Source organism: Stegastes partitus, unplaced genomic scaffold, assembly GCF_000690725.1.
Source record: "Stegastes partitus isolate 25-593 unplaced genomic scaffold, Stegastes_partitus-1.0.2 Scaffold1912, whole genome shotgun sequence".
NCBI lineage: Eukaryota > Metazoa > Chordata > Actinopteri > Pomacentridae > Stegastes > Stegastes partitus.
In genome coordinates, this window is record NW_007579643.1 from 16,154 (window position 1) to 29,494 (window position 13,341).

Here is a 13,341-nt window from a genome sequence, read left to right on the forward strand (position 1 = left end):
TACATTGTGAGAACACTTTGTCTTTTCCTGTTTGTCTCAGAGACCATCCAGCATCATGAAGTGCTTTAATGACACTCTTTCGTTTTCAGTGAGCTCTTGACGTTTCACCATTTTGAACAGAAATGAGGACTTTCAAACTGAATTCACTCTTTTATACCCAAATTTGAGGCGGCTCACATGACTTCTCTGAGAAGCCAGAAATGAATCAAGCGTAACATTCAACCACTAAAACTAAATTTTCTCTTCAAGAATGCAAGTAAATAACTATAATTTGACATCTTAATCAAGAAATAATGTGCTTTATTATTTTTCTCGGGTTTTTGTAAAACAGTAAGTTTTAAAAAATACTCGGACAACAATATTAATTATATTTTAGCATTAAAAATAGCTTCTAGCTTCCACATACAGGTGCATTAACCATTGCAGAAACATAAAAAATGATGCTGATCATTATAAATACTGATGTGTATATACCTCTCAGCCCTTATAGCGACCAAGATGCATCGTAGTGGGTCCAGGTCAGTTCTCGCTCCGGCTGCCAGTAACATCTCAGCGCAGGTCACGTCACCATTGCAAACAGCAAAGTAAAGAGGAGACTTCCTTAGATCCCCATAGTTCTCTGCAGTAAGCCAGTAAGAAAATAGATTAAAAACGTCAAGTATTGTTGTTTAACACAGCTGAAAACTTCACAACCGCTGTCGTTTATTACCTAAAAACATTTACTTGACATACCCGACCACTCTTTTCTATTGATTACACTACAGTGTGAAAACCAGTTTGCAGATATTTCAATCTTTCTTGAGATAAGCTTTGCTCTGTACAATCAGTTATCTTTGTTCTCTGGTCAAAGTTGCATTTTTGTTGTGTTGGAATGTCACAAGCAGTGATTTGTTTAACTTGTCAACAATATGTTCAAGAATACCTAAAGCACTTTATGTGTGTTTGTGCATCTTTGCATTTACTAAGTGTTTGTACTAAATTATGCACATTTTAGAAATACATTGTGTTGTTATAAGAGGTGAGGGGTTTGTACATATGTGCATCCTACCAGAGATGTGTGTATCTAGCAGGGCGTTGACATCGAAACCTTTCTGGATGAGCAGCTTCAGACATTCGACCTGTCCTCCGTCAGCCGCAGAGTGAACGGGATTCTGGCCCGAGAGACGGATGGCTCGCTTTGTGGTGATGGGGATGAGAGTTCTGAGGACTCTGCAGAAAGAAAGAGGGAGTGGGAGATAAACAGGAAGAGAGGCAGCACCAGAGACAGTGAAAAACACAAAACAGGACACAGAGAAAAATGCTCATTAGATTGTGGTTTGAGCTACAGTGTTATTTAGTGACAGAACTGAAAAACAGTATTAAACAGAAGTCTCTTTGTGCAGATGAAAACACTGCAGGGCTGTGAGGTGGAGAGAGACAGACATATTCTACTCCACAGTTTGTTCAATTTGGCTCCAAAATAAGAGGAAAAGAATTTTAATTTGTCTTGAGTGATTTCTGTATTTTGGGTAGCATGAGAATATCACCAAATCCAGTGCGTCAGAGTGACCGTCTGCTCATTCGGTCAGTCACACAGCTTCAGAACATGAAGGTTAACTCACAGTATGTGTCCTTCATACGCAGCTCTGTGGATGGGCAGCTGGCAGGCGTAGCTGGCTACGTTTGGGTTGGCTCCGTGCTGCAAAAGCAGCTTGACACAGTCCAAGTTTCCAGATCCAGACGCATCATACAGGACTGTGTCTCCGTTGCTAGCCTGGGCGTTCACATCACCACCTAGTGGAAGGCAGAGAAAATACAGCACAGTCTGACCAGAGGGAGACACTGTGCAGCTACGGTGTTTCCCAAAATAGCTTCCTTTCAGTGTTTTACCATGCTGTACGAGTATGTCCAACGCTTCAGTGTTGCCGTGATCGGCTGCAATCCCCAGAGGTGTCACCCCGTGTCCGTCTCTGGCTGTGACTTTGGCTCCATGTCGAAGCAGCAGCATGAGAATAGCCGGACAGCCCACCTGGTGCAGAGTAATATAAAATTAAGGAAAGATGGCAAAATATAAGAGAGAAAATAGCACATTTATCCTGAATGTTGTAATCCTAATGCAGCATCGTTCACCTTTGCGGCTTCATGTGTGGCCGTCCATTTAGTGAGACACACCTGCTCCACAAAGGCGCCACCCATGATGAGGGATAAAACCATGTCGTATGAGCTCTGTCTCACTGCTACAAAATGTACAGGATGAGACAGTAAAAACACCTGATTACTGATGAAGAAGTTACAATTAAACATGCAGTTGAGGTTGGAAAATAATCATTTTTACAAGTTGATTGACAACTACAACAAGTTAAAACATGTGCACAGGAGATGATTGGTGGTTAAATCAGACTAAGGACAGGACACAAAGCAGAGAGTCGGTTCAGTTTAGAAATGATAACACCCAATTTGTAAAGTATTCGGTGTAACAATACATTTTCCTAAAATGGCAGATCTACTAATAACTGTTAATGAGGGATGAATGAATGAGTAACTGTGTGCATTGTTTGTGTACCGATGAGCAGAGGAGATTCATTCCTGCTGTTGGTGTTGTGTGGTGAGGCTCCGTGCTGCAGCAGCATCCTGACACTTTCCACCCGGCCGGCCTCGGCAGCCAGAGTCAGGGCCGTGTCCCCCTCCTCCGTCTGCTCCTCCAGCGTCAGCTCTGCGGATGTCAACGCTGCAACAACAAAAGCACTAGTAAGAATTTAGAGGAAACACACTCAGTTCACGGCTACTGGGAAACATGAAGGTGTTCATCAAGCTTTGGTTTACTCTCTCACCCTGCAGCACCACGTGCAGGACGCCTTGCTGCGGCTGCACAGCTGCTGCGTGCAGAGGCATCCAGCCCCTGCCGTCACTCTCTCTGAAGGCAGACACACAACCTGACAGCGCCTGTAGTGCATCCACATCCCCTGTGGAGATACAACCAAGACCCACACAGGGAAACATAATATTCATGGACAAACTGTGAGTTCATCCACACAGGTATGAAGACATGTGTGACCCTATACACACAAAGTCTCACGTTTGTGATGTTGCAGATGCACTGCTTAAAGGTCCCATACAGTGAAGGTGTGTTTTTTGTGTTTCGTGGTTCTTAGAAACTTGGAGGTTTGAAGGAAAACCTGGCAAGATATGAAAATGTTTACTTTTGACATTCCTTCCTTGTGTTGTGAGTCTAATGTGGCTAGCATTAGCATTGATCACATTCCCACAGGTCAGAGCTCTGGGAAACCTATAAAGCTGAGGGACATTCAGGGAAATGAAGTTAAACCGATAAACAAGGATCAGATAGGTGGATGTGTTTTCATGCCAGCAGTCACTTCAGAGCCATTTCCTCACTGCTACTCTGCACCACTAAACTACTGATTTTATAACCACAATATTGTCGGACAAACTCATCAATTCTGTGACATTACAGTGTCCACTCAAAAAAAGTTAGAATACATTCAGTCACGGCTATGTTGGCTACTGTACGGTCAACTATTTATCTCTTCGCTGTCAATCACAGACACAGACAGAGTCCTCAACCGGAAGGGGCCAGCACCAGCACAACCACAGCTACAGCTACAGACACAGAAACAGAAACAGCATAACAAGAACAAAACCAAAACCAGCACAGTTACAGTGAAAGGAAAAGGAAGCCACTTAAAGTCAAGCCCATGCAGAGAAAAACAAGATCACAATCATAAAAAAAAAAAATCCTGAATAAATGACCAAAAGAAAAACAACAAAACAACCCACATAGAATAATAGCATAATCCCAGAATCCGGGGTAACGAAATAACCAAAAACCCAGAAAAGGAATCCACAAACGGTCGAGAGAGCACACCTGCCCAGCGTCAGTCATGCGTGGCAGATTATCACACCCCGGTCAGCCACGGAAGGCAATGTGCGTGTTTGTTAGTTTACACACCCAAACTCGCCGCCATCTTGAACCCTGTTTATTGAAATAGCCCGGATATACTCATAACTCCAACCTGGACTGAGGGTATGATAGTAAACAGGCAGAAATGTATTTTGAGGTGAAAATTTTAAAGACACATTCTCATATCATGTGAGACTTTGATTTTTTTGTTGAAAAGAGACACAATTTTGGACCTTTAACATGACTCTTTAATCCAAAATCACACACACATATAACAAACAGCAACCTTACCTTTGTGGATGGCTGCCATTATTTTCATAAAGTCGTCACTGTTTGTTTCTTTCCTAATAGCAATATGGGACAAAACTGGGTGAAATTAAAGCATTCACACAAGAAACACGATGATAGAGTTTACTGTGAATTTGGATTCTGCACATCTTTCATAACATTTGTTTATCCCGTGATCAAAAAAATTTGCATCAACAATAAACATTTAACAGGCGTTTTAACAGGCAGCCAAAGCCCAGAACTTTATAGACACTTTACCCTCTTTCATACCTGTTTGTTTGCAGTGAATATGGCAGCTTGTGGGCATCTTGAATGCTCTCTCGAATGGCAAACTCAATCAGCTCTTCGTTTATGCCCTCCTGTTCCAAGTCATCCATTTCTACATGTAGACACGAAACGACAAGCAAGCACTTACATGTGTTCAGTCGTAAACTCTCTTCTACCCGCACTTGTTCTCATAAAAACAAAGTTTTGCACACAATGAAGTAGCATTTGCAGATGAATTTCAATATGTTGTAAAACAAGTGACATCTGTCTTTAGTTTTATTCTTTATCCAGAGCTACACACATGCAGCTGGTTTATCGGTGGAGTATCACACAGTATCGTCCCACATTGTGCTGGCAATGGCATCGTAAGTGAATGTATCCATGCAAATCTGTCACATCTGACATGACACCACAAATTTAAGTTGCATTTCGTGTTAGTCGATTCATTCTTTCTCACCTGTTGGTCTGAATGAATGCCCTTGAGCTCCTTCTCACGCCTGCAGCCTGAGTGAGTTTTTTTGTTTTGAGGGGTCCTACGCCGTCTGGGTTTATTTATAGACGTGACCTGCTTTAGTTGACCTGCTCAGTGTCACGTTTTCACTCCCAGCTCCAGTGAACAAAGTACTCCTTCCCTGATTGCCGAACAGTGTCTTCATTTAAAATGAGGACATTTAATCACACGTAAACAAACCACACATTCCTCCTTTGTTTGCATTACGGGCACAACATTCTTACTGTTGTGTTCCAACACTCCACACAGCAGTGTTTAGTTATCACTTCCTAACTGTTCTTCGGTAGTTCTTCAATCTATCCTTTGTGACCGGTATTGATTCGGTAATGGGGATCAATTATGGATAATGATTGTTGCGTGGGTTCACTTTATTAGCATGCAACTAAACCTCTGCACACAAATCTATACGCATGCACTCAAACAAAAGATGTGTATCTTTGAGCCAAAGCATGCCAAATATTACAAAAATAAAATGTATAAATGGAATAAAAGGGCTCGAGTTTATCAGATAAAACCACAGGGAGCATGCTGGAGTATCTGAACTACCTTTCATCATCTCATTTTCACATTTTCCCGGCAACAGCTTGGGGAATAACCTTGACATATTCTAAGCGAAATATTCTCCCAAGAGAACAAGCACCCACTTTCTCCTGACGAACAAATTGATACGTGGGAGTTTATGGAAAACTCTCAGACAGCGTCAGTGTGTGACATAATGACTCAGCCTGTAGGCGGCCTCTCCACCACGTCAAAAGACTTCACCAGTGTGTCTGAAGTGAAAGCAGACTGCCGGCCGATCCTCAAGTTTCAACTGCACGCTTTGGACACTACACACATGCAAACACACACAGAGATGAGCTCTGCCTTTGAAGCGAAAACACTGAATTTCATGCACTGGATTTGAGAAACGTCGGATTCTTGCTCCATATGAGGAAGAAAGTAAGTGGCATGTTCTCTTTTCTTCTTCTTTTAAACACATTTCCTCTAAGTATGTGTTGTAATACTGATGCAGGTTTTTTTTTCCTCCACTTGTGTTCTGTTTGTTAAATAGCAGAATATTAGATTTTATGATAATCATCTCTTTGGTTTGCCCTTTCAGCTGTTTACTCGCAATAAAATGCGACTGTATAATTTCATAAAAATCACAAAGCTTCTGTCTGTCTTTAGATTTAAAACGAAAGATTTAAAACACTGAAGCAAGCTTCCTTTTGTAGTTGCACTAAGAGACATTTTAATGTGCTAAGAGGTCTGCAGCAACATCCTCCATACACTGCTGCTGCTACACTGTTTTAAAAGGGGTTGTTAAGTGATATGACACATTAGGGTAAAAGGGGTGAAATGGATTACTTGCTAGGTTAAAAATGCACTGTTACAAATTACTTGTTTAAATGGTTATTTTAAAAGAGTTATTAAAAAAACATGCTATCCTCTCAGACTGCCCAATTACCATTTAATTTATAGTCATATTTGACAAAGAAAATCTGCAAATGTTTTAAAATTCTAACATTTCAGGGCTGGAACCAATTTGGCCTTTTTAAAAAATGACCACTAAACATGATCAAAGTAAAATTATAAATCTGTCGACCCATTGATCAGTTAATCAACTGCAGCCCTGTTTTAGACAGAAACCCAAAGGCATTTTAGTTACAAAAGACAATATCCAACCTCTTATTTGACTGTGTTTATGCTCAGTAAAGACACCAGAACCCTCACCTCTATGTGGGGGAGGAAAGTAGTTGTGCTGTCCTATACAAAAATACAACCGTGATACCCTCAAGCGAGATGCTGCGTGCTTTTATAGGCTATTTTTATAGATACTATACCTGATGTAATGTAAATACACTGCATGATGTTTGTATGTTTCGGCTCCAGATCTTGAAAGCACCTTGTCTCTTCTTGAGTCTACTAACGAGTCTGAATCTCTGCTCTGGAAAATTTGGAGCTCCAATAACTGATGATGTGAGCAAGCTGTCAATATTGGTGAGATTACTGATGCATTTACAGCATGTCGTTGTCACATGATCTCCTGTTTATATATGCTGAATGTCAGTGTTTCTAGAAGGCTTTGAAATCACTGATATTGCGTTGTCGTTGCAGAAGCAGAATATTCCCTCTGATTATGAGATTCCTGTTAGTTACATTCCCAAAGAAGTGGTACGTATGAAGCAATATAAACTGTTTAAGTAGAAAATAAGGGAGTCTTGATTTTTTTTTTTTTAAATTGAACTATTTTATATCTCCAGGCTGGCACGTGCTGGGTGGTGTTAAATATCTATCCTTTGGAGCAAAGTCTGCGCAAGCTGGCCAACATGTTCGGTGCCATCTCCTCCAACAAAGAAAACATAATCGTCTTCATCGCAATGCTCAAGAGTTTGCGCTTCACCTTTGACCACGAGGAACTGGTGGGTAAACACTCACCGTATAAGCCTCTGCCTGAGTGCAAACAGCATTAAATTAAATTACGCGTGTTTGTGTACTGATATTTCGAAAAGGTTAAAGTATGATGAGTATAAAATCAGATTATGCGTCTACCAAGCACTTAGAGAGACGGCAAAGCACCGTCGTTCGGTTTTAGGCTGCAGTATGCGATATTTTGGACATTCAGGGGTCTGTTTTCCACATTTAATTTGATAATTGAGTTATTTAATGATGGCTTGTTTTCTGATCTCCCAGGAAACAGCGATGCAAGTCTTCCAGTGCCACTACCAGGAGGGCAGCTTACTGTCTGGCCTTTACTTCGACTACATCAAAGACGTCTTACAATCTGCTGCTCAAGGAACATCCGGCTTCTCGTGCAAGCCGCCGCCATGCCTTAATCTCCAACATACACCAGGTACATTATTCATTTGCATGTAAGGTGTTAATTTTTAATGGATGCCTAAAAAGCTGAAGGCAGCTTAACAGCCTGTTAGAGGGAAGATATTGATTTAGGGTCAAGGACACGCAGCTGTGGACAGCAATCAGATATGTAACCTTGAAAACGCAGACAGTAAATGTACTTAAAGGACCTAAAAAATCTTTAACAGCAAGTTTTATGCTGCTGGTAGCTGCTATGTACGTTTTTATGCTACTAGACATCACAAAGGGTGACAAAAGTGAGAATATTTTTTGAAATAGAGAATCTCTGCCTGTGATTGAGCTTGACTCCTACCAGAATCCTCCCTTACAAGTTCAATAAATAAAGATCAAGTGGATCGGCCTGCCTACTATCATATTTCTAAGGTGTAACTGTAGTCAGTAATATTTCCAATAATTTCCCTCCTCTAGGGAGTCAGGAGGAGAATCGTGGATACAGCTGGGCCAGGAGAACTCCTCTGCTTTTGGTTCTCATCCCCTTCATAGCTTGTGTTGTTCTCATAGTTTGGCTGGTAAGTAAGTAAATCTTTTACCCTGTGTGAATTTCCTGGTGTAACATTAATAACTAATAATGATCAAAGAATACAAACACAAGAAATACAGAGACATACAATGAGTTTTGATTTGGTTTTTTTGGGGTTTTTTAACTTGACGGACTGAGAGGTTTTAACTGTAGTCATTTCCAACTAACACCGTCATCAGATCAAATATTTCATTTCTGTACTTTGGTTGAAGGCCAAATACCTGCAAAGCTGAAGACATTTTTGTGTTTTGTGCTACGTAGAACGTGCTAACCCTCCATTTACAACAGCATTAACATTGTGAGCATACTGAGCATTTACTTCCCTGCTGTGTAGCCGGTCAGGGACAGAGCCTTGGTCTTGTTGAAACAAGACTAACCTTCACCTAATGAAGTTTTAAATTCAATTCAGTTGAATGCAATTTTACTACATTCACAACGTTATCTCAAGGCACATTGCATAATAAGGTGAAGACCTTACAACATTATATTATAGATAGAAACCAACAAATCCAAAGGTTCCCTTTAAATATGTTCTTTGGTGACAGTGAGAAGCCGTAGAGACATAAGTCTGGCAGAACTAGGGTCAGTGAGGGCAACTATATGCCTCAACCTGTTAAGGTGAGGATACAGGGGAGAGAGAAGAGCATAGCAGACAGAAGTCAGATGAACAACAGATAAGAGGATGATAAACGCTTGGTAGTTTAGTGAGACAGTGACTAGACAAACCACAAACTAAAGGTAAGAGAAGTTAATGACTTGGAATGGTGTCATACGGATCCACATAAAATGTCGGTAGAGGTGCTCATTACATCATGCGACGTCCCCCAACAGTCTAGACCTCCAGCAGCATAGCTAAGGGATGTTTCAGGGTCACCAGGCCCAACTATAAGCTTTATCAACAAGCAAAGTTTTAGGCCTCATGAACCCAAACAGGGAGCTGATTCCACAACAAATGAGTTTAATAGCCGACGACTCCACCTTCCACTCTGCTTTTTGAAACTCTATGAACCACAAGTAAACCTGCACTCTCACAGCGAAGTGCTCTGTTGGGATAATATGGTGTAATAAGGCCTTTAAGTTCCGATGGAGCGTGGTCATTAAGAGCTTTGTATGTAAGGAGGATTTTAAATTTGATTCTAGTTCTACAGGGCGCCAATAAAGAGAAGCCAATATGGGAGAAATACGATCTCTCCACCTAGTTCCTGTCAGTACAGTTGCTGCAGCGTTTTGGATCAGCTGGAGGCTTTTAAGAGAGTTACTGGGACATCCTGATAATAAGGAAATACAATAATCCAGCTTATGCATGAACTACTTTATCAGCATCACTCTGAGACAGGATGTTCCTGATTTTGACAAAATTATGCAGGTGACAGAAGGCCGTCCTAGAGACCAGTTTTATGTGTGGAAATATCTTTTTTATGTGTAACTCTAAGGTTATTCACATCAATGTTGGAGGCCAAGGAAATGTCACCCAGAGTAGCAATATGGTTAGATTTCTAGGATCTTTAGGGCATAATACAATAACTTCAGTGTTGTCTGAAGTTAGAAGAAGAAAATTCCAAGTCATTTTCTGTCTTTAACACATGCTTGAAGTGAATCGTTTCATTTAGCTTTTATAGATAAATATAGCTGGGTGTCATCTGCATAGAAATGAAAGTTGATGCAGCGTTACGTATTAATTTTGCCTTGGGGGAGCATGTACAATGTGAAAAGTGACGCTCCTACCACAGAACCTTGTGTACTCCATAACTCCACAATTAACTCCTTCACTAATACTATGTTCTTTATTAGTTTTTCTTTTCTTTCTTTCTTTCTTTCTTTCTTTCTTTTTTTTGCAATTAACACACTGATGTTAACATTTACCACTCTGCTGTGCTAAAGAAATTCAGACTTCCTCCTTTGTTGAAAGTATTGGAACACATTTATTGCATTATTTAGGCCAGATAATTGCATGTATGTATAGTGGGTCAATAATACAAATCCAAAAACCATTACTAGTTAAACCACAATGAGTACTTATTGTGGTTTCCTAACTGTTTTTTGAAGCAGAAATTCTTTTTTCACTGTTAGTTGTTTAGTTATTGATCAGAAAATATGATGCCTTCATATCATACACTGGACATGCCCCGACTTTTAGTGTTTTTCTTGTTTTTTGTGCTTCCTCTGAAAAGAATTATCCATGGTGCTAAATTTACCTCAACTTCACTGACTCTTGTTGGTCCCAGTGGGCCAGTCAAGTAAAGCCCGCCTGATAATGTGCCTCATTTTAGTGACCACTTCCAGGAAGAAAATTGTTGTAAAGTTCATCCAATATTCAGGAGTGGTTGAGGCTGTTAATGCAAAGAAACCCGCTTCAAAGATTTAGGATGGCATTTGTGATTTGTATGATAAACAGGACAAAGGAACACTTTTCAGTTCATGTGTGCTTTTCTTGTTTTGTTTTTATTATTTTTAGGTCAAGTCTGGAAGGCTTTTACCGATGTGCAACACTGAAAATAGCCAAATGGCACCTTCTGACATGATCCCAACTGTGTCTATCTCCATCCCACTTCAAACACTCGCCCACGCTGCTGACACTCAGCCGGTGGGGGAGGAGATCGACGAACATGAAAGTGGATGAAGCGTGATTAATAAAGAAGGGGGAAAAAAAACTGGACAGCAGTATAGCAACTTGCTCTCCAGGTTGTTTCTGTTATTGGCAGGAGCCGGCTGGATAAACGAGAGCAGTCTGACACTCCTCTGCTTTCAGTCGTCTGAGTTCACCGACCAGAGCTATTTCGCGAGAGAAAACTCACCTGCTGTGAAGGCACGTGTATTACAAAATTAACCCCCCGGCACTTCTTTGGAGGCAAGAACTCTCAGCACAATACCTGGTCATCTGCCAAAATGACTGGCAACGAGGTGCATGCGCTGCCTCGCCTCGGCTGGTGTTCTGACCTGTTCTGAGCTTTTGTTTTTTCCTGCCACTCTGAAGTGGTGTCGCTCAGGGTGTTGTTGTGCCTCAAATCCAAATGATATCACACTGTGTGGAGGACTTTTTGTTTTATTCTGCAGTCATCAACTTGTTGACTTTCCTCTCGCTGCATTCTGAATTCCTACCTGCTCCTGTTATTCTGATTTCTGCTAAAAATGCATCCGCAGTATATGCAAAGAGGCACATTCCTACCATTACAGTCTGCAGAGCAACAACTGAAGCTGCACTTTCTAACGCAGCCTGTCTTGTTCTTCTCGTTGACATTATTATGATCTGTCATCTGTCACAAATTGCAAACCCGCTAGTCACAAACAACACGCTGAGCAGTTCAACAAGCGTCCTACTTTGTGTATCAAAGATCTGACCAGATGGCAGATAGCCATCGCCAGAGGCACTTTGAATCCGCTCATTGTATTTCAAAGCTGTTGCCCAGTGATCTATAGCTGCTGCTCGGCCACAGAGAGTGTGTTAGAGTTTTTAATGCCTTATTCACCAAGTCAATCATGTTCAGTCATGAGAACATGACTCCCCCGAGTGTGAGCGCTCTTGTACTGTATGTGTCAGAGACAGCGAGCGAGAGGGAGGACAGGCAGGACAAGAGGAAGTGAGGCAGATAGGGATGGGTAGACGGACGGACGGATGAGCTCAGTGAGAAGCATAAGGAGGGCTTGTTCTCGTCACAAAAGAACTGGCCGTAGGCTGGAGGAAATGCCAGTTACAAACACGGCCGATGTCCACAGATCCCTATGAATCAACAGGCTAAGAATCTCTCCAGACCGCAGGCTACGTAGCCTCATCTACAGGGCCTGGTTAGTATTTCAATAACAGTTTTCTGAATTCAAATGATTTACTTCCAAAACATGAAACATGGATGTATCTTTATTAAAATGTTTGAAATATTTTCCTGGTGCAGACAAGATCAAATCATCTTTTTACGGACCACTTTGTATTGCTTTCATTTTTGTATTTTGTGAAAATGTGTATTTGTTTTGTACATAAGATATTTAATTTATTTTGTTACTGGATGAACCACTTACAAAATGTAAGGATTTTTTTTTTTTTCTAACAGTTGCAGTGTTGAAAATGAAAAACAGACCTATTCAAGCCATGAATGTACAGGGGGTAGACAAAATACTGTGAACACACAAGGGAAATGAATCAGCGTTACAAAAAAATACTACAGCGGTTGGTCACATTTTGTCAGACCCTAATATGAAATAGTTTCTCGGTTCGTACTCTCTGTTTCTGCAATTTGTCTTTGACTTTTCAGCCTGATAGTCTGTGTGACTGAATCTCCTGTAGTTTGGGAAGATGTTTCATGTGTTGCTCTGATAATTCACACATGACAGTGCTGATTGTTAGACGTCTTTTACACCTATAGTTAGTTAGCATTCAGTGAAAATGATACACCCCACATTTATAGCAGCTTTTATTGTGAAGTTGTTGTTGTTGTTTTTTTCAAAGAAATATTGATATTATTTTGTTAATCCCTGCAACGGGACTTATGAGCAAATATGTGTCACTGTTGTATGTGTGTAGTGTGTGTACGTAAATTCTGATACTATATGTCAACAATGTAAAACTATATAAAGTGTGTTGTTTCCATCACATTACTGAAAACATAATTACAGTTCAAATTTTTAAAAAGATGCAAAGTTCAGTGAAGGGTGGGCTTGAAAAAAAGATTAAATATTTAGGCAGAGAACCCATGCTGCACGGGGAGAACATGCAAACTCCACACAGAAAGACGAGAACCGGCGACCTTCTTGCTGCGAGACAACATTGCTACCAACTGCGCCACCTTGCAACCCGGTTTATAGAACCTGAAGTCGGATTAAAAAATGTGACAGTGAGCTATAACCGTGCTTAAATAAATAGTCAATTCTATTACTCAGATTTATTTTTTACTACATACTCAGATTATTAACAGGGAGACAAATTTAACATAGAAAATTATGTTTATTTTTATAATTAGAGATGGAAACAATTAATTTTTGGAGGAATTAATACATGTACTAATATAT

General features: G+C 40.6%; 2 protein-coding genes across 2 annotated transcripts in view; one reads left to right on the top strand and one right to left on the bottom strand.

Moving 5' to 3' along the window:
* asb15b (ankyrin repeat and SOCS box containing 15b) overlaps positions 1 to 4,975 on the bottom strand; it is a 7,893-nt gene extending 2,918 nt beyond the window's left edge. The window contains exons 1-10 of the mRNA XM_008302939.1: positions 4,911 to 4,975; positions 4,457 to 4,565; positions 4,190 to 4,242; positions 2,811 to 2,942; positions 2,543 to 2,707; positions 2,110 to 2,216; positions 1,870 to 2,008; positions 1,602 to 1,773; positions 1,049 to 1,209; positions 475 to 619 (exon numbers count right to left, since the gene is read on the bottom strand). Of these exons, the coding sequence (XP_008301161.1) occupies positions 475 to 619; positions 1,049 to 1,209; positions 1,602 to 1,773; positions 1,870 to 2,008; positions 2,110 to 2,216; positions 2,543 to 2,707; positions 2,811 to 2,942; positions 4,190 to 4,242; positions 4,457 to 4,563 (1,181 nt within the window). The 5' untranslated portion in view covers positions 4,564 to 4,565; positions 4,911 to 4,975. The remainder of the gene's footprint in view (positions 1 to 474; positions 620 to 1,048; positions 1,210 to 1,601; positions 1,774 to 1,869; positions 2,009 to 2,109; positions 2,217 to 2,542; positions 2,708 to 2,810; positions 2,943 to 4,189; positions 4,243 to 4,456; positions 4,566 to 4,910) is intronic.
* A 791-nt stretch (positions 4,976 to 5,766) lies between these two features.
* LOC103373125 (uncharacterized) lies at positions 5,767 to 12,927 on the top strand. Its single transcript, XM_008302940.1, has 7 exons — positions 5,767 to 5,903; positions 6,837 to 6,944; positions 7,062 to 7,118; positions 7,208 to 7,366; positions 7,638 to 7,797; positions 8,232 to 8,332; positions 10,799 to 12,927. The coding sequence occupies exons 1-7, from the start codon at positions 5,892 to 5,894 to the stop codon at positions 10,961 to 10,963; spliced, it is 762 nt and encodes a 253-aa protein (XP_008301162.1). The 5' UTR covers positions 5,767 to 5,891; the 3' UTR covers positions 10,964 to 12,927.
* The last annotated feature ends 414 nt before the right edge of the window (positions 12,928 to 13,341 follow it).

What these genes read in the sequence shown, in the direction of transcription:
- LOC103373125 (XM_008302940.1), top strand. An exon ending in CCTTTGACCACGAGGAACTG is followed by an intron (nt 7,367 to 7,637) that starts GTGGGTAAACAC and finishes CTGATCTCCCAG; the next exon opens with GAAACAGCGATGCAAGTCTT. An exon ending in TAATCTCCAACATACACCAG is followed by an intron (nt 7,798 to 8,231) that starts GTACATTATTCA and finishes TCCCTCCTCTAG; the next exon opens with GGAGTCAGGAGGAGAATCGT.